Source organism: Ailuropoda melanoleuca, chromosome 2, assembly GCF_002007445.2.
Source record: "Ailuropoda melanoleuca isolate Jingjing chromosome 2, ASM200744v2, whole genome shotgun sequence".
Taxonomy (NCBI): Eukaryota; Metazoa; Chordata; class Mammalia; order Carnivora; family Ursidae; genus Ailuropoda; species Ailuropoda melanoleuca.
Window position 1 is genome coordinate 7,608,330 of NC_048219.1, and position 26,954 is coordinate 7,635,283.

General features: G+C 39.3%; 1 protein-coding gene and 1 long non-coding RNA gene across 15 annotated transcripts in view; one reads left to right on the forward strand and one right to left on the reverse strand.

The window, feature by feature from the left end:
- Positions 1 to 26,954, forward strand: part of PHACTR4 (phosphatase and actin regulator 4) — a 92,722-nt gene that overhangs the window by 34,488 nt on the left and 31,280 nt on the right. For 3 of the 14 annotated variants that reach the window (XM_034647719.1, XM_011229164.3, XM_011229169.3), the window contains 3 exons: positions 25,099 to 25,122; positions 26,081 to 26,254; positions 26,810 to 26,890. In XM_034647719.1, coding sequence (XP_034503610.1) covers positions 25,099 to 25,122; positions 26,081 to 26,254; positions 26,810 to 26,890 — 279 coding nt within the window. Of the gene's footprint in view, positions 1 to 11,623; positions 11,781 to 25,098; positions 25,127 to 25,518; positions 25,540 to 26,080; positions 26,255 to 26,809; positions 26,891 to 26,954 lie in introns of those variants that run through there. The other 11 variants (XM_034647761.1, XM_034647770.1, XM_034647765.1 and 8 more) reach the window with 7 other exon arrangements.
- On the reverse strand, positions 819 to 11,340 carry LOC117797112. The gene is made up of 3 exons (XR_004621999.1): positions 11,235 to 11,340; positions 1,013 to 1,102; positions 819 to 917 (listed from the first exon to the last, which is right to left on the reverse strand). It is a non-coding gene; the product is annotated as an uncharacterized LOC117797112 (long non-coding RNA).

Sequence of the window (26,954 nt, forward strand, 5' to 3'; positions counted from 1 at the left end):
CCCAGAAGAATTATTTTAGCCCTGTATCTTTTTTCTTTTCCTTTACTACAAGTCCACACAAGAAACCGGTTGTCAGCTTTTCCTTGGATTTTAGGAAAGGGGGTATTCTGAAGGCCCTTGGTGTATAGGCCTAGGAACCAGGTGAGTATTGATAGAGTGTTTAATAGCTACTTGGATCCTATTACATTTAGGGCTTTTTCAAGAAAAGAAATTATTTTTAGGCTGAAATAACAATAATCAAATTTGCATCTTGAAAGATTTTATTTGGTGACTACATTTTGATAGCGTCTGTAGTGCTAACACAGAATAGCTTTTCCGAAAGGTTAGAGTGGGATTAGGCTAGTTGCTTTTGCATAGACAGGTGAGCAAAAGTGCACGTTGACCATATTTTCTCTGACCTCACTAGTTTGTTTTCCTAAACTGTTAATATGCTTCACTGTTACTTTTGGGTTTGTTTGTTTTCTAAGATTTTTATTTTTAAGTAATCTCTACACCCAGCATGGGGCTCGAACTCAGAACCCTGAGATCAAGAGTTGAATGCTCCAGGCGCCCCCCACTGTTACTTTTTTTTAAAACAAGATTTAGAAGCACAATTTTGTATAATCCAAAACATAATTTCTCTTTGAATTTAGAAATTTTCCCCCCTGTGCTTCATCTCCCAGAATCTGTGGTTGTGAAAGATGGAGGGTTTTGAGGGAAGAGAGTGGTACAAAAGAAGTGGAAACCTCATACATAGAAATCAAAGAATAAAGTGCATTTGAATTACTGGCTGGAGCAGGTTTGATAGAGACACCATTCACATAGTCATCCTTGGTTCCTGTTGCAGGAATTACTGTTGACTCATAGTGTAGCCAGGTGTTCATTACTCAGAATTTTTATTTAGTAGACGATGAAGGCTTTATTCTCCCGCACATGGTCTAGAAAAGAATGTTTAAGGAGATTCCTTCTTAGAAATTTCTGAATAACTTTTGCAAATATTATAGCTATTATCAGATATTTATTGTATTCTTACTGAATATGTGGCTCAGGATATTCCTTGGTCATGTTGAGATTTCTTTTTCACTTGAAGTGAGATTAAAGGCCGGATGAGTTAGAAAGGGTTCTGAAAGAGAGACGGAAGCAGAGAAGTGGTAGTGGCTAAGAGTCATCTCTCTGAGTCACCAGCAATGAATGCCACTTTACTGGGGAACACTGAACTTGTTTCAAAACCCTGGGATGGGCAGCTCTTTGACTTCTGACTGGTTAGTTTCACACATCATTCATAACTTCTGGTTCCTTAATAGAGGCCACTGGGATTTTGTTTTTATGAATATCATGTTTTATAAAGTACTTTTTTCTTTAAAACTAATCGTCACTTCCACTGTAACTCCTAAAATCTACCTTCAGCCCATGAAAAAGTATGATTTGGAGTAGAAAGAATAGTAAATGGAAGGCCAGTAAGATGGAGGTTTATTAATTTTCAATGGATAACAGATATAATTCTCAGTAAATCTTTAAAATAAAACCATTTTTCCTTAGGCTTTGAATTATTAATAGTCCAAGACTAACTGAGTGTTACTACAAAAGGTAGTAATTCAGTTGCTAAAGAAAGTATTTTTTTTTAAAGATTTTATTTATTTGACAGAGAGACACAGTGAGAGAGGGAACACAAGCTGGGGGAGTGGGAGAGGGAGAAGCAGGCTTCGCGCTGAGCAGGGAGCCCAATGCGGGGCTCGATCCCAGGACCCTGGGATCATGACCTGAGCTGAAGCAGACGCTTAACGACTGAACCACCCAGGTGCCCCAAGAAAGAGTATTAATAACTCACTAAGTAGTACTGTATAAAAAGAAAAAAATGTTTTAGCTGTCAGGTTCCCTCAGAGTATGGTGCCTTCAGTGGGTGATGTTCAGTAATTGGTGCCATAGAAGAGAGACACCAAACGCTGAGGAAAGGTGTAGTCAGTGCTTTGAGATAACTGTTTTGTTATTACTAGAAGCCTTCCCAGTGGGCTTTAAAAACCCTTTAGGTTCATCCAGCATGTCCAATAGAACTTTCTGCAGTGATGGAAATGGACTGCATCTGCACCGTCCAGCATAGTAGCCATGTGTGTCTATTGAGCATCTGAAATTTGGCTGGTACAGCTGAGAAACTGAATCGCAAATTGCATTTAATATAAATACATTAAATATTAAAAATGTTAAATAATCACGTGTAACTAGTGACCTTAGTATTAGACAGTACATCTTTAGATATTTGAGAACTGAACAGCACCTTTGACAACCATGACTTCAGTGACCAGTCATTAAAATATACTCTGGTGTAATCAGTATTTATTTGTAGTACCCTTGAAAGTGTCACCTTTTGCTTTGCTTCTATTAGAACAGAAGGCACTACAGTATAGGTATATCTCAGAGGTACTGTGGGTTCAGTTCCAGACCACTGCAATAAAGCAAATATCACAGTAAAGTAAGCCAAATGAATAATTTTGTTTCCTAGTGCATGTAAAAGTTTTTACACTATACTGCAGTCTGTTAAGTGCACAGTAGCATTGTGTCTAAAAAAACTAATGTACACCTCTTTTTTTTTTTGTTTTTTCTTTAAAGATTTTATTTATTTTTTAGAGAGGGAGCACAAGCAGGGGGAGCGGCGGGCAGAGGGAGAAGCAGGCTCCCCGCTGAGCAGAGAGCCTGATGTGGGACTTGATCCCAGATCCTTAGGATCATGACCTGAGCCAAAGGCAGACACTTAACCAGCTGAGCCACCCAGGCGTGCCACATCTTATTTTAAAAATACTTTTGTGCTGGGGCACCTGGGTGGCTCAGTAAGTTAAGCATCTGACTCTTGGTTTCTGCTCAGGTCGTGATCTCCTGGGTCATGAGACTGAGCCCTGGGTGGGGCTCTGCACTCTTCGGGAGTCTGCTTGAAGATTCTCTCCCTCTGCCAGCCCCCCAGTCTCTCGCACACATGCTCTCTTGCGCTTTCTCTCTCTCACACACAAATAAATAAATCTTTTAAAAATTATTTTGTTGCTGGGAAAAAATAAAATAAAAATACTTCAGGGGCACCTGGGTGGCTTAGTCGGTTAAGCAATCTTCACCAGGAATAGATTCCATCTCAAGAAACCACGTTCTTTGCTCATCACTAAGAAGCGGCTCCTCATCTGTTCGAGTTTGACCATGAGACTGCAGCGGTTCAGTCCCATCTTCAGGCTCCATTTCTCACTCTAGTTCTCCTTCTTTTAACACCACATCTGCGATTACTTCCTCCACTGAAGTCTTGAACCTTGCAGAGTCTTCCAGGAGGGTAGGAATCAACTTCTTCCAAAGGCCCATGAGTGTTGGTATTTGGACAGACCCTTCCAAATGAATCACATGTGTTCTTAATGGCATGTAGATTGGTGAATCCTTCCCTGAATATTTTTGGTTTACTTTGCCCAGATCCATCAGAGGAATCACTATGACAGCTACAGCTATACAAAATACATTTCTTAAATAGTAAGGCTTGAAGGTCAAAATTACTTCTCGATCCATGGGCTTCAGAATGGATGCTGTGTTGGCAGGCGTGGAAACAAAGTTAATCTCACTGTACGTCTCCATCTGAGCTCTTGGGTGACCAGGTGCATTGTCAATGAGCAGTAATATTTTCAAAGGAATTTTTTTTCTGGGCAGCAGTTCTCAAGAGTAGGCTTAAAATATTTAGTAAACCATTTGTCAACAGATGTAATGTCACCCAGGCTTTGTTGTTCCATTTGTAGAGCACAGGCAGGGTAGATTTAGCGTATTCTTAAAGGCCCTAGGATTTTTAGAATGGTCATTGAGCACTGGCTTCTACTTAAAGTCACCAGCTCCATTAGCTCTTGACGAGAGTCAGCCTGTGTTTTGAAGTTTTGAGGCCAGGTGTCGATTTCTTCTCTCCAGCTATGAAAGTCCTGGATATCATCTTCCAATTTAGGGATGTTTCATCTACATTGAAAATCTGTTGTTTAGTGTAGTCACCTTCGTCAGTGATCTTAGCTACATCTTCTGGAGAACTTGCTGTAGCTTCTGCATAACCATATGCTGGTTCTCCTTGCATTTGTATGTTATGGAGTTGGCTTTTTCTTTAAACCTCAAGAACTAACCTCTAACTTCAGACTTCCCTTCTGCAGCTTCCTCACCTCTCTCAGCCTTCACAGAATTGAAGAGAGCTAGGGCCTTTCTCTGGATTAGGCTTCAGCTTAAAGGAATTTGTGGCTGGTTTGATCTTCTATCTAGACCATTCAAACTTTCTCTATATCAGCAATAAGGCTGTTTTGCTTTCTTATCATTCACGTGTTCCCTGGAGTAGCACTTTTAATTTCCTTCAAGACCTTTCCTTTTCCTTTCCTTTGCGTTTACAACTTGGCTAACTGGCACAAGAGGTCTCGCTTCTGGCCATCTTGGCCTTCCACATGCCTCCCTCACTAAGCTTAATTATTTCTAGCTTTTGATTTAAAGTATGAGACCTGTGACTCTTCCTTTCACTTGAATGCTTAGAGGCCATTGTAGGGTTATTAAGGGGCCTAATTTCAATTTTGTTGTGTCTCAGGGATTAGGGAGGCCCAAGGAGAGGGAGAGAGATGGGGGGGGGGGTTAGCCAGCTGGTGGATAGAGCATCAGAGCACACACAACATGTATTGATTTAAGTTCGCAGTCTCATGTGGGCCTGGTTCGTGGTGCCCCAAAACAATCATAATAGTAACGTCAAAGATCACTGATCACAGATCACTATAACAAACATTACAATAATGAAAAGTTTGAAATCTTGCGAGAATTACCAAAATGTGACCCAGAGACCCAAAGTGAGCAAATGCTGTTGGAAAAATAGTGCCAACAGACTTGCTTGATGCAGGGTTGTCACAGACCTTCAGTTTGTAAAAAATGCAACATCTGCGAAGCACAATAAAATGAGGTCTGCCTAAGTGAGGAAGATGACAGAGGACGTTAATTGGGGAATTTATTTACTTCAGGTCTTTATTTACATGTCATCTTCCCAGCGAGGCCCTTCTCACAGTTTGTCATGTAGCACTCTCATCAGCCCACTTGTTTCCCTTTCCTGAATAATTTTTCTCTATCATCCTTATCACCATCTAACGTACTAGAAAGAAGGCATGGGGTTTTTTTTCGCCACTGTATTCACTACTGTGTCCCCAACACCTGGAACAATAACCTGATATTTCAGAGATGCTCAGGAAATATTTGTGGAATGAATAAAGAAGACTTGTGGTTTCCCAATAATCATAATCCAATTCATTTAACAGCTACTTTGCATTATATGGCAAGCACTGGGCTAGATTCGTTATATAAAGTGCACTGTGGCCACTGCTCTCTTCCATAATAAACCACTACTTAGAGTCATCATTTGAAACATAACATTGAATTCGTTAAGTCATGGGTTTGACTCTGCTGTGGAATTTCAGAACCATAGGGGAGCTTGGCAATAATTTGATTCAACCTCCTGATGTCATATAGTGGGTTTAAAGTTCCATCATTGTCATTTATAGCCTCTTCCCACCTCCCTTTTCCCCCTCATTCTCACAACCTGTGAATCTTTTGGTCCAGCTCTTTTCCCCCACATCCGCATTCAGCTAATTCTCACTTCTGTCCAAGCCTACCTTTCCCACTGCCTCTACTGCATTCTAACCGACTCTGCAAATCCTTAACCCAACTGTGAAAAAACCCTTTCATCTTTCTTAACTGAAACCTTCCTGTTTAATAAATTTTTTCCCATTCTTTCCTCAATTCTGGAAGCATCTCCTGACCTGTATGGCATCCTTAAGGACTTACTGTCTTCAAAATAAAAACTGGAAGAGAAAACGAAAAGGCAGAATCTGTGTAGCACCAAGGTTTTAGCCTGAGGTCTTGCACTGCACGGAGCTGAAAGCAGTCCTATGGCCTGATTTCACTCTCTTTCTCCCATAAACACAGGCCAACATGTCATAGGCTTGCAGACATGCACGTTACTGCAGGCCTGCCATACGTATTGCCTCTGTGACAAAAGCCTATCGGAACCTCCCGAATTTTTCCTTTAGAACCACCGTGTTTATATCTAAACACTGGGGGGGCGGTCACTTCATAAAGAATCTATGTGGGGCGAGAGGAGGCTGAATATTTTGAGCAGCTTCAACCATCCAACTCTAGAAGTTCTCTTCCTTAATCCTCTCAACATCTCTGTAATTCTCTCCATTTCACAGTTGTGGAAACTGATGCTCATGTCAGTTAAGTAACTTGTTCAGAGTTGCCTAATCAGTAAATGGGAAAGCTGAAATTTTACGGTTACTTGTGACTCCAGAGTCTCTGCTCTCTCCCATTGATAAGCCATGTTGCCTTCTGGAAGTTGGGGTAGTCAGGCAATAAGGATTACAATATTTGATGCAGAATAGGGAGCAGTTGTGTTTACTTTTGCAGCCAATGAAACAGCCACAGAAAGAAACCAGTGTCATTTGGGGTAAATGAAATGAGTATCTGGTGATACTAGGGGCTCTGTCTTGACTTAACGGTTTCTGTCGCTTTCAGCCTGTTCTTTAGGCTAGTTTCTATGAAGTATACATGCTTTCTGCTGAGGAACTTGAGCTTAACAGTAGTGATTTATGTGAGGTTTTATATAAACATTTACCTGACAGATTTGTCTCCTTTGAAAAAAGTTACTATTTGCAAAGCAGTACATTCTCAGAAACCATCATAAACATGCCATTTTTTCCCTGCAAAAGCAAAAGTTTCACAACAATTCTCAAGATGGTTTGGAATGACTTCTTCCACCTTCCATCTATAGCACTTTTCACCTTAATTGTCTTTTGTTACTAGATGTTGTGAGCAAAGCTTAAAATTGAAGAATGTTGTTTCTTCCCTTTGTTCAAGGTTAATAAATACTGGTTGCATGTCCACTGTGCACTGAGTTGTGTCAAGCATTGAGGGTTTAAAGATAAATACATCACGGTCCCTGCCCATGAGAAGTTTCTAGCCTGTAAGAGAGGTCAGAAGATCATTGCAATTTAGGGTGATATGTCCAGCACAGTCAGTCATGATCAGCTCTTTACCTCCCAATCTTAACTCTTGATGCTTGTGTCTTTTTCTCACCTCTGTCATCTCTTCTGTGACTGACTCTTTTTGCTCTTAGATGTCACTTCTTTTGAGATATTTGATCTCTCAGGACAAAGCTAGACACTCCCACCCCTACCAGTATGTTTGCATAGTACCTAAAGTACTAATTATTGTAGATCCTATTTATTTGAACTGTCAGCACCTTAAGGGTTAAAACTGTTTTGTTTTTTGGGGCACCTGGGTGGCACAGCGGTTAAGCGCCTGCCTTCGGCTCAGGGCGTGATCCCGGCGTTATGGGATCGAGCCCCACGTCAGGCTCCTCTGCTATGAGCCTGCTTCTTCCTCTCCCTCTCCCCCTGCTTGTGTTCCCTCTCTCGCTGGCTGTCTATTTCTGTCAAATAAATAATAAAAAAAAAAAAAATCTTTAAAAAAAAAAAACTGTTTTGTTTTTTGGTTTTTTTTTTTTAGCACCAGCGCATTGCTGGGCACATTATCAATGATCAGCAAACCTTTAATGGAATTCTGTTTGAATGGCTAAAGAAAGGCTCATAATAGTGGAAGCAACATTGGAGCCAGTTCTTAAAGGATGAGTAGAAGTTCCCTAGATGGATCTGGGGAAGAAAAAAATCCAGGCCAAGTGAAGAATTTGTACAAATAGATGAGACCTTGAAAAATTTTTTTACAGGTGACTGACAAGGCTTTCTAATTTCCACATGGAGTTTGAGAAACAAGTTGTTGTGGGATGTTATCGCCTATAACTATCCAGAGCCAGCCAGACTAGATTAGAGTTACATCATGGGGTAAAGAATAAGGAACTGCTCCCTCCCCCAGTTATAGATCCAGAAGTTGAAAATTCGTCCTTTACTTCAGTATGTGTCTGTGTGACCTGTCAGTACTTTCTGTTGGTCAGTCTTTCCTGGAGGGAAGTGACTTTCTTCCCAACCTTTCAGTAGAGCTCCCTCCTTGAGACATCTCAGGCCGGAAGAAAGTAGTATGCTGCAGTAAATTGAGGGAGCTGTGATTAAAATCACTAAGAGCCTGCTCTCCTAAGTAATCCAATTTATGTTGGTACTTCAGCATAAAAGTACATTTAAATGAAAGCATTATGCTCTTGTGATTGATCTTCTAAACTGCTTATTGAAAATATAAATCACATTCTCATGTTAGTGTGTGATATGATGTGCTTGCCAACAAAAGCCTTTGGACTCATGAATGTCACTAAGTTTTGAATGCCTACTCTTCATAAGTTACTTGCAGTGTTTAGATGCAGTTCTTTAAAAAAATGAGGCCCTGGTTAGAGGGCTTCAAGTGCTGTCTTTGCCTATGAAACTATTTTTATAAAGCCTTTTTGATCTTTCCATAGATATAATAGGAAGAGATTCACAGATTTTAATCTGTCACTTCCCCCATTCCTTGAAGGCAGTAAGCTGTGGAGGAAAAGTACTCTAAAAAGAGAATATCTCTTATTAGGGGACAATTAGGAAGAAATAGTTGCCTACTTCCCATAAAGTTAAAACGAGATTGCCCTTTGCATTTTTTTTTTTTTTAAGTAGGCTCCAAACTCACAACCCTGAGATTGAGACCTGAGCTGAGTTCAAAAACTGGTCGCAGAAACAACTGCCCCACCCTTTGCATTTCTAAAATATAATACATGGAAAACTAGAGCGAACTCAAGGCTTTGATTGTTAAATTTTTTTTTAAAGATTTTATTTATTTGGGAGAGAAACAGCGAGCACAGTCAGGCAGAGGGGCAGAGGAAGAGGGAGAAACAGACTCACTGCTGAGCAGGGAGCCCGATGTGGGGCTCAATCCCAGAACCCTGGAATCATGACCCGAGCCAAAAGCAGATGCTTAACCGACTGAGCCACCCAAGCGCCCCTGATTGTTAAATCTTAAAGTCATCAGTGGACCAGTATCTTCCTCTCTCTCTCTCTCTCTCTCACTCAGCTTGCCTGCTTACCAGTTGGCACCAAGTAAATACTGATTGTTGGAATGAAACTGAAACAGACTGGCCAGGGACCGTGTATCAGCTTGGTACATAGGCAGCAGAATGATCAGAGAGATTTGTTGTTGTAGAGAATGAGCTTCCTTGGGAAATGAGTATATCTTTAGGAAATAAATATTTCCTCGACCATTTACACAGGGCCAAAGTGAGTCCTGGAGTTAGAATTGGGAGTCTTGAGTTTTAGTCCTGGCTCAGAGCAAGGAAGTTAATGGTCACTAAGAATCCTTTCATTCTTTCATTTTTAAGTTTTACAGCCACCTTCACAGTACTCTAGAATAAGCAATGAGCCAAGCCAAGACGGGCATTTAGATCTAGCAGGTGGTAAACGGCAGCTAGACAGGGTCCATAAATCTATCTGTTGTACTCTTGCATGGTCCTGCCAACATAAATGAAATTCTACAGTACTGTTTCTGGTGTGTGGGTGGGGGGCTGTTCCATCTGCTTGATGTTTTTGTATAGATGCCCTGATTGTTTTGCTTCCTCCTTGTGTAGACTTCCTCCTTGGCCTGCTTCTTCCAATTTGCTCTCTGGATTCATGATACAGAAATGTCATCCTCTTCCGTTTCTGACTAACCTCTTTGTCATGACTGAGTTTTTTGCCATGTACCATTGTCTGGCTGCTCCTGGCCTTTCCTTTCTTGACTTGTTTTTTTACTATAACAACTGTGATCATTAGTGCTTGCATTTATTGAGAGTTTTCTGTGTGCCAGGCACATTGCAAAGGACTTTATGTTCATGTCATTTAGTCCTTACACCTGCCTTGTGCTGCTAAGTATGGTTATGCCCCATTTTACAAATCAAAAAACTGAGACACAGAGGTGAAGTAACTTTCCTAGTGTTAACACGTAGTGATAGATCTGGAATTAAAATTTCAGTTGCCTCCAAAGCTCACCCTCTATTTTTTTTTTTTTTTAGTTTTGTCATTTATTTGTTTTTTACGATTTTATTTATTCATTTGACAGAGAGAGAGAGTACAAGCAGGGGGAGTGGAAGGCAGAGGGAGAGGGAGAAGTAGGCTCCTAGCTGAGCAGGGAGCCTGACACAGGGCTCCACCCCAGGACCCCCAGATCATGACCCACGCCGAAGGCAGGCACTTAACTGACTGAACCAGCCAGGCACCCTCAAAGCTCACGCTCTTAAGCATGTGCTGTATTATGGCCATGATGATGGAGACGGTGGTGGTGATGATGATGACTGCAATTTGTTGAGCACCTACTGGGTTCTGGGCAGTGCATTCGCCACCTCTTGCCTCCCCATTTTATAGTGTAGAAGCTGCTGTTACACATGCTCTGCTTTTAGGCTAATCGATAAGTGCCAGGGTTTAAAGGCATTGGGCGTTCTTACATTAGGGCATCCTTTCAATATCCTTTTCCTTTTACTCTTTCCTACTTTAATGCTCAACGTAATGTTTTTCTGACTACTACCAGTAGGAGCAATTAAATGTTGCCTAAGTTTTTCTGCACTTTTTTTCTTTGCTGTGGCATTATCATTTTCTTATTTGTTACCTTTGCTATTTTCTTTTCTGTATCAAAAGCAGATAATGGGGATAAGATAATGGGGGAAAAGGAGAAGGTGCTAAGAAAGGCAAAAGGAAAGTCCAGAAACTGGAAGTTGTTCTGTGATCTCAGTTTGGAAAATGAAGATTTAAACTAAAAGCTCTGGTTTTTTTTAGCAGCTGTCATTTGTTGAAGGACTTTGGCACTTACAAATAAAAATTCATCAAGCTGTGTCCTTAATATTTACGTATTTCGGCTATATGTAAATTAGTTATGTTATTAAAAAAGAAAAATCGGTATGCAAGCTGGACTTGATGTTGTTGCATGTGGTTAGCTGATATTTCCATGTATTATAAGCAACCTGTAGGGTTACTCCCAATAGTTTTGTATCCCCAAGATCATATGGTGGTTATGGAGCTTTAGCAGAGAGAGAAATATTATAAAAAGTCTTCCAAACATTTATTTCAAGTTTACTATTTTAGTAAGGAAACTTTTCAGAACTGTTTCTCTTTATTTTTAGAACAGGTATATTCAATGCTAAAATATCCTTCCTGATGTTGTTAATTCCCCTAAGTATAGATCAAATCCTGCTTTGGGTATGCCACTTGCTGGTAGGAAATACTACGATTTTAGAGCGAGCAGTGAAATGTGAGAACAGTCGATAGTTTTGAGGCAATCCTGTCCCGAAGACATACCTTTGGGTTGAATTCTACTCCCATCAGCCTGCCGTGCGTAGCCCTGATGTTTTTTGTAGGATTACATTTACGAGTTCTTGTAGACTCTTGAGCAGCCGCATTCTTCTAGGGCGCTGAGTCTGGAGAGCTACAACCAAGCTCGGGGTCAGGAAAAGTAGGTGTGGCTTTTGGGGGCTGTGCCGCTCAGCCCCTAGAATGTAGCTGGCTGTCTCCTCCCCTTCCTGCACTTCAGCTCTTCACAGTGTGTGCTCTGGAATGACAGGCATTCCTGTGTGAAGAGAGCCAGCGTGAAGACATATTTGTAAGAACCACAGTCCTCAGGCCGGGATACAGGGAACAGAAACTCCAGCAGATTAACTGACCTCATGCTCTTTCCCGATATTTGGCAGTGACACTGAGAGAGGAGTGCCTGTCCCCTCTCTATGTGGATTTATCTTTAAGAAAAGTTTTCTTTGGTTCGGGACAGCTTGTTGTCGTGAGACACATCAGACAATTTAATCATGGGGCAAGCTGACGTCTCCAGACCGGTAAATCCAGATGCAGTTGGTGAGTAATAGAAGGCAAAGAAACAAAATCTTGACAGAGGCAAGGCAGATGAATAGGTGAAATTGAATATTTTATAGGAAGTTGAATGTGAGGGTTTTGTTGTTTCTAACTTTAGCATGTTTACAGCTTTGTGAACAATGAATGAAAATTTGTAAGCTGTTTTTCATTCAGTTATATTAATTTACCATGCATAGTTTTGTCTTACTTGATCCCTTTGGAGTCTTTTTGTGTAATTTGCTAAGAAACCATCTATTCATTTCTTGCTCTTGCAGAAGATAAGTGCTACAGGAAATGGTATTTAGAATTCAGTGTTGTTTTACTAGTGTGTTGCAGGACTTGAGATATATATGGCATAGAATTAGAACTGTTGACTTCTATAAATGGGACCATTTTTGAGAATTGACATAATTTCTTAGACTCAATTATACATTCTCCAAGTCAGTCTCTGGCTTTTCCCATTGTGCTGGCATTTCCATTTCTCATAAGATAGTTCTTTGGTAAACATTTCTGAAGTCGGTGCTTTACAGTTGAAGTGTTACTGTCTCAGAGATAGCCAGAGACCAAGCTGGTAATTGCAAGTGTAGCTTAGAGTTTCAAGGCTTGTAAGTGAAATGAAAGTCCATTGTCACTGAAGACTCATTTTCCCAACTGCGTGGGGCTTTGTGTAAGATGAAGATGTAAAGGTGAGAAAAATAGTTCTAAGTGGAATTGTTAAAGGGTTGGAAATATAAACAAAGTGGGGGAAAGCCTGGGAATCATTTCTTGACGTTACACTTATAAAAAGAAAAAAGATTTATACCTTCTCTTTGATTTAAGAAGCAGCAGAAAACATGTCAGTCCTAGGCTGCTCTTTTTTCAGAAACGAAAAATGCTGATGACTTTAAAGAAAAGTTTAAAAGTGTGAGAACACCGGTAACATTCCCAAATGTCTTGTGATTTAATATTATTTAGTTTCTAAAAGTGTGTTTTTTCTCTGAGAACTTGCCAGATGAAATTCCTACAAAGTATTTTTCATGTTTTACTGAAACTAAAGCACATGGATCACAAACTGAGTCAATTGAGCAACAGATTTTTAGGACCAAAGTCAGGACTTGATTCACTTTACCTTGATCACCAGCAATTTTTAATTTCTTAAAAATTTTTAATGAAATGTTTCATAAATAGAAAAAGGCAAAGAGGAAAATATGAAGGATCCTCTGGGGCCACTGCCCAGCTTAAGAAATGAAATTAAGAAGAGAGATATCCCACCTCACCCCTATCTCTATGCCTGATGACATTTTGTTTCCTTGCTCCCAGAGGTAACCACTCTCACGAATTTGGTAAATGCACTTTTGGGCCACTAAATTCTCCTGTCATTCTTGATTAGTAAGGATAAATAAGGATCTAAACAATGCTAGTCATTTATCTATGAGACGGAAATGAATGGTCTTTGAAAAGCAAGAAATGGGTAAGGAGGTATAGGATATAACTTACTTATGAAGAATGCCCATCTAACATCTATATACAAAATATTTCATCTGAGTAGCTAAAGTTTGATATATTTGTTTGATAAAAAGTGAGCATCAAATTCATCAATTTTTCTACCAATAGTCCTAAAAAGAGACCTATGAAGAAGAAATAGAAATGACTCAGGTACCTAACTAAGATTTTTATGTTCTCTCTAGATTTAATTTTTGAGTTTTATTTCCTATTGCCGAGATAATTCTTAGGTGACTGTAAGCTATTTTAATGGACAGACTGCATTCTATTATATTTCTTTTCTTTTTCTTTTTCTTTTTTTTTTTTTTTTAATAATCTCTACACCCAGTGTGGGGCTTGAACCCACAATCCCGAAATCGGGAGTCTCGTGCTCCACCAGCTGGGCCAGCCAGATGCCCCTATTATAGTTCTTTTAATTCAGAATTTATTCTGTTTGAGCAAATCAGGGCCAGGTCATGAAGGGTCAACATTGACAACTTTGAGGACTGCACCATTGCTTTAAAGGCTTTTACCAAACATAAATGTTTATGAAATTAAAAAAGCATTTTAGTGAGTGCGTATGTGGAAAGTCTTACCAGATTCTTTGTAAGGATAAATGTACAAAGTAAATGAAGACTTAAATCATTTGTTTACAGTTCTAGGCCTATAATATAGTAGTTAGTTTTGAGCTTTAAAATTGATGGTATTGGGACACCTGGCTGGCTCAGTTGGTAGAGCATGAGACTCTTGATCTTGGGGTTGTGAGCTCGAGCCCCACGCTGGGAGTAGAATTAACTTCTAAAAACTGATTGGTACTAGTTTGGCAAGCCGAGTGATACAAAATAAATTACTGAATATGTTGAATATATTTCTTATGATTTTCAAAGCACTGTAAATGTTTTAGTGGACCCTGTATAGGTAAAACTCAAGTTTTATGCCTTTGAGAAATTTACTTTCAGTTGTTAATTTAAATATTAAAAGAAAAAATCCAAGATATTTATAAATTTGTTTAAGGTAAGACATATTCTTGTGGTGCCTGGCTGGCTCAGTCAGTGGAGCGTGAGACTCTTTATCTCGGGGTTGTGGGTTCAAGCCCCACGTTGGGTGTAGAGATTACTTAAAAATAAAATCTTTAAAAACAAATTTTAAAAAGATAAGATGTATTCCTTTTTCTAAGTTAGTTGACTGTAGCTTATGATGGACGTCCAGAGCTGTTAACTAAGAAGAGCCTGATTACTTATAAATAACTTTGCATGAGGACGCATATGCACGTAGACAACATGATATGTCAGTATCCATAGGACTTCTCTAACAACTGGTGAACTAATTAATTATTTAAATGCAGAGAGGGAATTTATGCTATAGTGTCCATTCAAGGAAATTAGCAGTTATCCTCAGTAGTTTGTATTAAAAAAAAGTAACCTCAAGTGAAATATGTCCATAGAAGAAGCCTGTATATTTACTCAGATAAAACTTTCAAGTAGGGGCGCCTGGGTGGCTCAGTCGTTAAGCGTCTGCCTTCGGCTCAAGGCGTGATCCCAGAGTCCTGGGATTGAGCCCCGCATCGGGCTCCCTGCTCCGCTGGGAGCCTGCTTTTTCCTTTCCCACTCCCCCTGCTTGTGTTCCCTCTCTCGCTGGCTGCTATCTGTCAAATAAATAAATAAAATCTTTTTTAAAATAATTAATTAATTTAAAAACTTTCAGGTAATAATACTTTGTATTTCTTGATCAACATAAAAGCTCTTTCTGCCTTTACCATGTATCATATTAAAGCAGCCAGCTAATTATAATTAGCACACGTCCTTAAATTAGGCACAAGACCAAAGAATTTTATTTTATTTTATTTTATTTTTATTTTTTAGAGGAGGGAAGGGCAAGGGGAAAGAGAGAGAATCCCAGGCAGGCTCCATGCCCAGCATAGAGCCCCACATGGGCCTTGATCTCACGACCCTGAGATCATGACCTGAGCCGAAATCGAAAGTCGGTCGCTTAACGAAATGAGCCACCCAGGTGCCCCAGGACCAAAGAATTTTAATAAGCTGTAGTCTGGAACTTTCTTTCTCTCTTCCCTTCCATTCTCCATCTCTATGTTTGTGTTTTTGTTTTTCCTTTTTGACCTTTCATATACCTCTCATTCACTAATTACACTCTTTTTTAAAAAAGATTTTTACGTAGGAATATATTGCTTTAAAAGATAACAGTATGATAATATTTCCTCTTTTCTACATTCCTTTTCCATCACCATTTGATTTCATTTTGCTCTTAAATTTGTTGTTATGGGTTCTCAAGCTCATGATGATGGAGTCATTTGGGTCAAGGTGATTTAGAAATATATGGTCATTTGGAGGTAAAATCAGTAAGGAGATTGTTGGATGAATAAAATGAATGTAACAATATTAACAGGAATAAGTAATAGGTGGGTTAGTTAAAAATAAACTACTTCATAACACTTTGAAGAAAAACACTTGGCATTATTTGGTCATGAGAGTTATCAGAAACATTTTTCATACTCATCTAGGTGTAACAGTAAATGCTTTCTTCTGAGAAAGAAGGAACAGGCCCACTTTCCACATTAATCAGGAATGAGAAGGAAGCAATAGTACAGGGGTCTGTCATGGACTCCTTATAGGATTTTCTGTTATCCAGTATGGCCTACCAACCAAAAATTATTGTCCCTTCTCTCTGCTCCGGTGGATTTGCTCAGTAGCCCCTTTCTCTACTTGCAGGAAAACTTTGGAGAGTTTAAAACCTTTTTTCCATGATAGAATATATTATTTTCTGGCATCTCACTATAAAACCATACTCTCAACTTGGAATTTTTATCAAAAAAGCATACATGTCAAGTTGCCAAGGGCATCCCGTCTTGATGCCATCATGATCAGAAAATTATTTTACTGGAGTTGGACTCCCAGACCTGACCGTCCCTGCAGGTACAGAGAGAGTCCTTCTCCCTGACTATCTTCTGCAGAGCTTTGCCCAGTTCTATTTCCCGAAGGTCAGAACCTTGCAGTATTTCCAAGGGAAGTTGTGGGCGTGCTCCACACAAAGCCTGCTTTGTTCATTAGCAGCAGCTTTTGCTTTCTGTACTTTTGTTATGGTTTTCTAAAATAGTTCTTTAAATCCAATAATAATCCTCTTTTAGAAGGCAAAAATGAGTAAGTGCAAATTAATGTTCTCCATTTATAAAGTTTTGATGCTGTTAAAATGCTTGTATACACACAAGATCTGTTTCAAACTGAGTGGGCATTAAAAAAAAAAACCAGTACTATTACCTTATAAAAATAATTGATCACAGTATACGTAAGTCAAGGCATGCTGTATACCTTAAACTTAAAAAAGATAATTGTGGGGCACCTGGGTGGCTCAGTCAGTTAAGCGTCTGACCTTTGATCTCAGCTCAGGTCTTAATCTCAGGGTTGTGAGTTCAAGCCCCATGTAAATAAAAAAAATTTTTTTTTTCTTAAGATAATTGACAGCTTCTTGATAATGAAGTCTGTATCTTGTTGCACAGAACTGTAGATGTTTAAATTTTGGACAAAAAATGGTTATTATAAAAGTTTTATGGGTAAAAGAGGAGAACTATATATTTTAAATCTCAACATTTCTTAAACTTAATAAGGTACAAGAAATAGAGATGGAACTAAGACCCAATAATTTTGGGGGCACCTGGGTGGCTCAGTCGTTAAGCGTCTGCCTTCGGCTTAGGGCGTGATCTCGGTGTTCTGGGATTGAGCCCCACATCAGGCTCCTCTGCTGGGAGCCTGCTTCTTCCTCTCCCACTCCCCCTGCTTGTGTTCCCCTCTCTCAATGGCTGTCTCTCTCTGTCAAATAAATAAATAAAATCTTTAAAAAAAAGAGAAAAAGACCCAGTAATTTTGTTGCTTATTACCAAGCCTAATGAAGGGGAGAGGGTAGTGAAGGCTGTGTTGAAAACTAAGTTTTCTGTTGACTCCAGTTGCCTGTGCCTTACCTTACCTTCCAACATGGATGATTAAGAATTGGTTAGAGGGGGGCGCCTGGGTGGCACAGCGGTTAAGCGTCTGCCTTCGGCTCAGGGCGTGATCCCGGCGTTATGGGTTCGAGCCCCACATCAGGCTCCTCTGCTATGAGCCTGCTTCTTCCTCTCCCACTCCCCCTGCTTGTGTTCCCTCTCTCGCTAGCTGTCTCTATCTCTGTCAAATAAATAAATAAAAAATCTTAAAAAAAAAAAAAAAAGAATTGGTTAGAGGGTCTTCTGGATAGCTTAGTTGGTTAGGCGTCCAACTCTTGATTTCGTCTCAGGTCATGACCTCAGGGTTGTGAGATTGAGCTCCCAGTTGGGCTCGCACTCAGCATGGAGTCTGCTTGTCCCTCTGCCTCTGCTCCTCCCCCAGCTTGTGTTCTCTCTCGCTCTCAAATAAATAAATAAATAAATTCTTTTTAGAAAATCCTTAAGAATTGGTTCTAATTCAGATTCCAAAATGAACACTGTCTTTGACCTAGGGCTTATTGTTTAAGCCTGTTTTATCCTTATCTCTAGCAAGTAACGTAGATGTAGGTAACTATAGCTAGCAGCTAATGAATACTTTATCTGAAGATGAAAAGTGTTACATAATTTTTTCTTAAAGATTTTATTTATTTATTCAACAGAGATAGAGACAGCCAGTGAGAGAGGGAACACAAGCAGGGGGAGTGGGAGAGGAAGAAGCAGGCTCATATCAGAAGAGCCTGATGTGGCTCAATCCCATAACGCCGGGATCACGCCCTGAGCTGAAGGCAGACGCTTAACCGCTGTGCCACCCAGGCGCCCCTGCATAATTTTTAATAATATTATACATTTATTTAAAAGTCACCCCAGAAATTCATCTGGAACAACTAAACTAAAACTAAAAAACCTGAATTAAATGTTGACTAGGAAAAACCTGAGAGTTGAAAAACAAAGTGCTAGAACTCTGTATAATACATGGTATAAGAAACAAGCCTATGAAATTTGAAGTGCTACAACTTGAATGAGGGAGTAAGTAGTTTAAATACCAGGGCATAGTGTCAGGGTACTACTCAAATCAGAAACTGTAATTTGGTTGGTTACCTTTCTCTCCCGACATCCACTACCTCCAGGAAACACCAAAACCTCCAATTCTAACACGCTTTCCTAGTGGGCTGCAGCTGCCTGATTCAAAGAAAAAGGCGTTTTCTTTGGAACACACAGTCATAAGGCCCCCATAGGGCCCTTTTAAATTCTATAATTAGTTTAAGCAGAAACAATGGAGTATCCAAATGTGACTCCAAGCCTGTATTATTTGTGTTCTAATTGGAAATGGAGATGTTCATAAAATCAGAGTTGTTGAGAACAAATGGTTAATGTGCAAATTAGCTTAGGAACAGCTTCAAATTCACTTCTCTCAGCCCCTTATTTGTGAGTACAGAATAAATTTGAGGTGTAATTATATCATTAAAATTTTTAAAAAGGGGAGGCATCTGACAGTTGAGCATCTGACTCTTGGTTTTGGCTCAGGTCATGATATATATAGATATGGATATAGATAATAGATATAGATTATATATATATATATGCTAGAAAGAAGAAACATAAATTTCCCATAATTCTACCAGCAAAATATATTTACTTTTGGGTTTAGTTCCTTCCATTCTTCCTTTTAACATATTTTAGCATAGTTTAGATAATGTGATATATATGATTTACATATAGATTTATGTTCTGCTTTTTTAAAATGATTTTATTTATTTGTTTGAGAGAAAGAGGGAGAGAGCATAAGCCGGGGCGGGGGGGGCTGCAAGGCAAAGAAGCAGAGGGAGAGGGAGAAGCAAAAGCAGACCCCACTGCAGGGAGTCTGACATGGGGCTTGATTCCCAAGACTGGAATCCTGACCTGAGCTGAAGGCAGACACCCAACCAACTGAGCCACCCAGGTGCCCCTATGTTCTACTTTTAACCTAGGATTATTAATTATTCTAGAAACTTAGTTTTAGTGATTATATGTTGTTTTGTATAATTTTTTCAGTTTGTTTATTCATATACCTATTGTATAGTTAAACTTCCCTAGTTATGTACCACCTTAAATAACACTATCAGAAATAACATCTTTAGGCAGTTTCCATCTTCAAAAGCTGAGTTTTATAGACTTTTGTTTAAATATGTTATGATATTTAGGCTTTTATTAGACAAAATGGTCTTACATATTTTACACAAAGTTGGAGTTAGAATTTGAAAAAATATGTGGACAACCCTGGCCATTATTCTAGTTACAAATAATCCCTTGTCAGATAATAAAAGCATATATGCCCAGATGGAATTTGGTAATGGGAGACCAGTACCTATTTCCTAAGCTCTTCAAATTTGGATTTAAGCAGACTGCAGAATAGGTCTTGCCAGTGAATTTTACCATTAGTTTATTTTCAGTCTGCTACCTTCCCTTCTTAAAAATACTCTTGGACTTGAGCAGGGAAGGCTTGACTGGTGCCTCCCCAGTATCATTTAATTACTTGAAGATCCCACTCTTCATATGTAGGACATTTGATGGAATCAAGTTTTTGTGATTTTCTTCTGGTGTCAAAATAATGGCTGTTCTTTCCCTTTTCATTAGGAATGATTAATCTACTTCCCTTTCTCCTTTTTCTGATATTGTTCATCCATGAGAACACTCCCTTGATTCAGAATTTCTTTCAGCAGGCAGCTAAGCAAAGAGTGTTTGGGAAGAACTTTATCAACACCATTTTAATCAGTTGTAGATGTTGCTCTTGAATAATGGCTAAAAGTTGAGATTCCAGAGCACTCCCAGACTAGTCCCATACCTGAGAGTATGACTTTGAGTCCTATCTCGCCCTCTCACATATCCTATCAAAGCATGAAGAATTTATCTGTCTCAACTTAAAGCAAGATCTGAAGAATAATGGTACGAAGTAGTCAGTAAAGAAAGACTCCAAATACATTGTATGGTTTATAAATAAAAAAGAAAAATCAGTAATCTGATGTAAAAATAATGTGCAGTACTGATCCAAAAGTTGATTGCTCCATCCAATTTAAGTACAAAATAATGACTTCTAAGAGAAGTGAACAAAGAATTTATAAAGTACCTATTGAAATTCGAAGTAATTGAAATGGGGTGGCAAATTCATTTATAAGGAGGCTTCAGTAAGAAACCTAATTTTAGACTTTCTACCCTTCATAAATTTTGATAGCAGTATTTGAGATGAATTACCAAACTTGTTAAATTATATAAAATACAGATTGGGCCTCCTGGGTGGCTTGGACGGTTGAGCATCTGACTCTTGGTTTCAGCTGGGGTCATGATCTCCTGGTCATGGGATTGACCCCTGCACTGGGGGCTTTGTGCTCAGTGTGGAGTATGCTCCAGGTTTTCTCTCTCTCCCCCTCTGCCTGCACCTGCCCGCCCCCCCCCCATGTTCGCTCTCTTTCTCAAATAAATAAAATCTTTAAAATGGAGATTAATACCAATTATCAGGTTGTTGTAAGAATTAAATCATATGATGTGCCAGTTTAGTAAATTATATTCTAAAAACTTTTGTTAATGAATGTAACCAGATGTTGGAAAGACTTATAAGATTTCGGCTTGGGGCGCCTGGGTGGCACCGCGGTTGGGCGTCTGCCTTCGGCTCAGGGCATGATCCCTGCGTTGTGGGATCGAGCCCCACATCAGGCTCTTCTGCTGTGAGCCTGCTTCTTCCTCTCCCACTCCCCCTGCTTGTGTCCCTCTCTCGCTGGCTGTCTCTATCTCTGTTGAATAAATAAATAAAATCTTTAAAAAAAAAAAAAAGATTTCGGCTTAATCTTTATTCTGAAGGCAGCATGATTGAAAGGGTCATAGACTTTTTAAGTCAGAGACTTGGGGCACCTGGGTGGCTCAGTTGGTTAAGTGTCTGCCTTCAGCTTAGGTCATGATCCTGGAGTCCTGGGATCGAGTCCCGCATGGGGCTCCCTGCTCAATGGGGAGTCTGCTTCTCCCTCTGCCCTTCACCCTGCACCTGCACGCACGTGCTCTTTCTCTCTCTGAAATAAGTAAATAAAATATTTTTAAAAAAATAAAGTCAGAGACTTGGATTTGAATCCCACCTGTATCACTTACGCTATAGGCAAAGAGAAAGCATCAAAAGAATGAAACATACAAAGAAAAGCAGTCAAATGGGAGGGGAAAAAAGCCAATTAAATGACATTTATAAGGTGTTGCAATTAAAGAAACAAAAAAACTCAACTCCCGAGGCGCCTGGGTGGCTCAGTCGTTACTCGTCTGCCTTCGGCTCAGGGTGTGATCCCAGGGTCCTGGGTTTGAGCCCCACATCGGGCTCCCTGCTCCACTGGGAGTCTGCTTCTTCCTCTCCCACTCCCCCTGCTGTGTTCCTTCTCTCGCTGGCTTTCTTGCTCTCTGTCAAATAAATAAATAAAATTAAAAAAAAAAAAACTCAACTCCCAACTGAAAATACTATGTCCAGTGAAAATATCCTTCAAAAATGATGATATAAGATTATCCTAATTGTGGGGGCACTTGGGTGGCTCAGTCAGTTAAGCATCTGACTCTCGATTTCATCTCAGTGATGATCTCAGGGTCCTGAGATGGAGTCCCATGTTGGGCTCTGCACTCAGCCATAGAGTCTGCTTGAGATTCTTTTTCCCTCTCCTCCCCCACCCCCGTGGGTGCACATGTGTGTGCGCTCTCTCTCTCAAATTAATAAATAAATAAAATTTTTAAAAAATTATCCTAATTATAAGCACAGGATTACAGAAAGAAATAAAGATTGCCTGAAAAAGCAGATATGTAGGAACTATAAAAGACTATTGTTTATTAAAACAACAAAAATAATGTTTGCTGTGGTTTATTGTTATGTGTATGTAGAAATAAAATATAACAACACAGTAAATAGAGTTGAAATTTTGAAAGATTCTTGCATTGTTTATTAAGTAAGTAAAGCACTAACAGTGTAGATTGTAATAAGTCAAGGATGCACAGAACAAATCCGACCAATAGAAAATAAATAGCAAAACAGTAGACTTAAACCCAGCTGTGTCAGGAAAAACATTAAATATAAATGGACTAAACACTCTAAAGGACAAAGTTGTCAAACTAGACAGAAAAAACAAAATCAAGGCAAAAGTGTTATTAGGTTGACACAGGGAATTTCATAATGATAAAAAGGCAACTTAACAGATAGATATAATAACTCTAAATTTGTATATATCCAATAATGTAGCTTTAAAGTATATAAAGCAAAAAAGTAATAGAACTAGAAAGAGAAACAGACAAATCCATTTTCATAGGTAGAGTTGCTAACATACCTCCCTCAGTCGCTGGTAAAACAAGCTAACAGCACATCATACATGTTTCCAAGTGCACATTAACGTAATACAAATCTGGAAGAAGAATAACTGCAAAATTTTTTTTTTAATTTAAACTATATCTGAGACTAAAAGGCACAGGAAAGACTCTCACAGTTCTTCTGCAGGAGTACTTATGCTTAAGTAGGAAACACTGAAATGATGCCATGATTTTCTAGTTTATTTTTCTTCAACAAAGAACTAGGTTACAGACAGAGGAGGTCTGCCTCTGTCTCTTTGAACATGCATAAGGTTTGCAGGTAATAATCTGGGATTGGGTTTAACAAACCTGACTGATCATAAGAGTCACCTCTATAAAGATTTTTCAAAACAGATTCCTAGATCCCACTACCTGAAGACTCTATTTTGAAAAGGCAACTGGACTAATACCAAGTATTTGAACAGATTTAGGAATTACTGTAATATTGTTCTGTTTCTCATATGGAGGGGAGGAGCATGGAGAATATGAGAATATAAGAATATATGAGAATCTATAAGAATGGATGAATTTGGGACAATAAGGTCAAGGTTGGGTGTGGCTGAATCCCCCCACTGCAAGAGTCAAAGGCATATCCTCTTCTAAAAGTTTTATAAACATGGGGGCCCCTGGGTGGCTCCGTCGGTTAAGGGTCCGACTCTTGATTTCATCTCAGGCCATAATCTCAGGGTCATGAGATTGAGCCCCACGACAGGGGGCTTAAGATTCTCTTTCTCCCTCTCCCTCTGACCCTCCTACTTGAGTGCCCATGTGCTCTCTCTCAAAAATAAAAAAATAAAATAAAAAGTTTTATAAACATGAAAATTAACATTTGCATAAAACATCAAAGAAAAAAAGCTGTTCTGTCTGCTTTTTGTATTCAGTAACTATGTTCTTTTTTTATTTTTTATTTTTATTCATATGAGAGAGACAGTGAGAGAGGGAACACAAGCAGGGGGAGAGGCAGAGGGAGAGGGAGAAGCAGATTCCCCGCTGAGCAGGGAGCCCGATGTGGGGCTCAATCCCAGGACCTGGAGATCATGACCTGAGCTGAAGGCAGATGCTTAACCATCTGAGCCACCCAGTTACCCCAGTAATTATATTCTTTACACAAAGAAAGCGGAGAGCTATTTTAGCAATAAATGTTATGGCAGACAGTCATTTTTATCATAGCTGTTAGTATTTTCCACACTTGATGTGCTTTTAAATATAAACTGAACTTGTCTTGAGTTCATATGCCAGCAGGCATGAATGTGTTTGAAAGGATCTCATAATTTATTGTTTTGAATGTATAAGAGAAAGGGGACACATAAATATATTGCTCAATATAATGAAGGATTACAAGTGATGAACTCAGTTCTAGTTTAGAAAGTGGTCAGGTTAGATGCCCAGCAAGACAGTGGCAGCAGCTAGATCGGCTGTATCTCCTCGAGGGACTAAGACAGACAGGAACTTGTCTGTGATCAGTTCTCACCTAACACTCCTCAAGCTTTCTGGCTATTTTTCTTTGTAAAAGTATCTCATAGCACTCACCTCTTCTTTCATATTGTTAGTTTATTGTTTTGTTTTGTTTTTTGAGTTTTTATATTATCTTCCCTATTACTTTTAATCAAACAGGCATTTTCCTGTGTATCGTTTGGAACTGAGTGAAGTCTATTCAGTAGGTGGGCTAGCAGGATATTTCAAATTTCAGTTCTCCTTGCCTCTAGCAAATAAAGTGACTATGAACGCCTAGTGGTGCTTAGCTCCATTTCTGAAAGTGTCATCATTAACATATGCTAAATATTATATTGTATGATACATCTGAAATGTCTTGAGGTCTTGTTGATATTTCTTAATGGGGAGTACACTGTCTTAAAGCACTGATTCTTAAAAGTGATACCATGTATTCACCCATGTGCCACTCGTGGGGGTGCATCCCAGGTACCACCGAGGGGAAATCGTTGTGAGGGGAGTAAACTTCTAAAAATATGGTCCGGCGTTACAGTAACTACATTCTCTTGCATGTCATGGAAGGAATTAAAGTAGTTGAGACCCAGGATGTGTTCGAGTAAATCGTGCAACTAGGAAGAAAAGAGTCATTGTTCTCTCATCTCAACCTGTTGCCTTCAGTACCCAGAACCCTCTTGGGCCCACGTCAGTATACAGCAAAATAATGCATCCAGCAGTCGCTGCTGCAGTCTCTCCGATCATGACAGTGGTGTAAATCTGACTTTCACAACAGGCTTCCCTAGACTCACATCTGTCAACTGAAAAAGATTGAATTTGGCAACTGTTTCTTTAAAAAAATAATAAGTGCTTGTTGATTGTGTATTTTCTTTTATGAAAAACCATCTACAGTATTAAAATAAACTTTTTTTAGTGCATATATTAGCCCATTTAGCCCCCCGAAAAGAGCATTATTTGCTTCAGATGTGAAATTGTGTACAATAAGCATGTTAAGTTATTACATGTGATAATATAGTATGGGGTCCTTGATGTATTTCTGTAAAGTAAAGGTTCCACTTTAATTCCAGGATGGTTATTCCACATGACTCTTTTTTTCTTCTCCTCTAGACTTCTCCAGAGAACCCTGGGACAGTAGGTGGAGTGCAAAGCTGTATTGTGTTGCCTTCCTGCTTTTTTTGTTGCTTTCCTGCTTTTATTTATTTATTTTTTTATTATTATTATTATTCTTGGCCCCGTCTTGGCTGCTCCTTTCTCTGCCACTAAAGCTAACTAACTAAACCCTGCATGTGTGGTCATTACGAGGGATTCATGGCTTTTCATTTCAGTCCCGCACGTATACCACGCCAGTTAACGTGTTTTGTCATATCCTTAAGATCATGATTGTCCCTGAAGTACTATGGTGAGAGGCAAACTGGAATCCCACCTCTACTTTCCAAAAAAGATTTCATTTTAAAGCAGTCTCTGGAATGCCCCAGCCCCAGGCCCCTGCCAGTGCTCCAAACTGAAGAGTCTTGTGAAGAGAAAAAATAATCTGAAAAACAGATACAAGTAAGGTGTTAACACTTAATGTGTTACCCCCTCTGAACTATTAATGTCCTGAAAGAGGTGGGCAGGGGGAGGGCAGTGTTTAGTAGAGAATGATGACTCACTAAAGATGGAAGTCCCTGTTTCAATGACACCGAAGGCAGTAATGTTCGCTGGGAAAGGCCTCCCCTGTGCCAGGGGGATGAGAACGGCAACAGCGATAGGCCACACTGGGGTAGGGTCTCATGCATATTGAAAAGACATCCATATTTGTGTGTGTGTATGTGTGTGTGTGCGCGTGAGCTGGTTATGATCATCTCATTGAATTTTGTCCTAAAACAATGTCAGCTTGGTTTGGTTCCTTTTCCCTTTTAGTAATATATCTGTTGTGGATTTTGATGTTTGGTGTCCGTGTGAAGTCAAGGAATCTGTCTGCATGACTGTTTATCATCGCTCTGATCCTTTCCAACTACCACAGGAAGAGAGGGGAAGGGATCTTTCAGAAATTATGCTGACATAATAAATTGGCTGTTTTTTTCCCTGTGTGCCTTTCACCGTACTACAGAAGAAGCAAGCCAGCCCACCGCAGACCCAGGCATGGTCATGGACAGTGTGGAAGCAGGAGACACGACGCCGCCCACCAAAAGGAAGAGCAAGTTCTCAGGCTTTGGCAAGATCTTCAAGCCCTGGAAATGGCGGAAAAAAAAAAGTAGTGATAAATTCAAAGAGACATCAGAAGGTGAGACATTAAAGATTTAAATATATGTTCGGAATTACAGAGTTTCTTATTTTAGAAGTATCTAACTTTCTCATTCTCTTCCCAAGCTTCTATAACCCTCTTTTTGAAGAGGGAATTCAGTCTTTTAGGAATAAAACCAAGTGGTCACTCACTAAACCTTATATACTATAGTCTCATCCCCAGATTGCTATTTTGATGGGATTAAAGTTTATCAAGTGGTGAATGACGGAGTTCCTGAATGGTAGCAAATCTAAGATGCTTCTTTTTCGACTGACCACTTTCAGAAAAAGTTCATCCACAAATACCTTATTCTTGAAATGCCAATTATAAATAAGGAGCTAAAATTATATCAGGATAGTTTCTCTTGAAAATGCTGCTTTCCCAATAAGATAGGCTACGAATGAAATTATGCTTTTAAATTTGAAGTTAGTTTTCCTGTTCTTTCCAGAGAATAGAAAACTGAACCACTTTATTCTTTTACCTTTTGAGTTAGAATGCTTAAAATTGACCTTTAACTACCATATTTCTGAGTGCTGTTTTCCAATTTAATATTAGTTTTAGAGCGAAAAATATCTATGCGAAAACCGAGAGAGGAGCTGGTCAAAAGAGGGGTTCTATTGGAAGACTTTGACCAGGGTGAGTTTATAAATAAAATAGCCTATGTCTGTCTCTATACACTTGGTGTTGGATTCTGACTAGA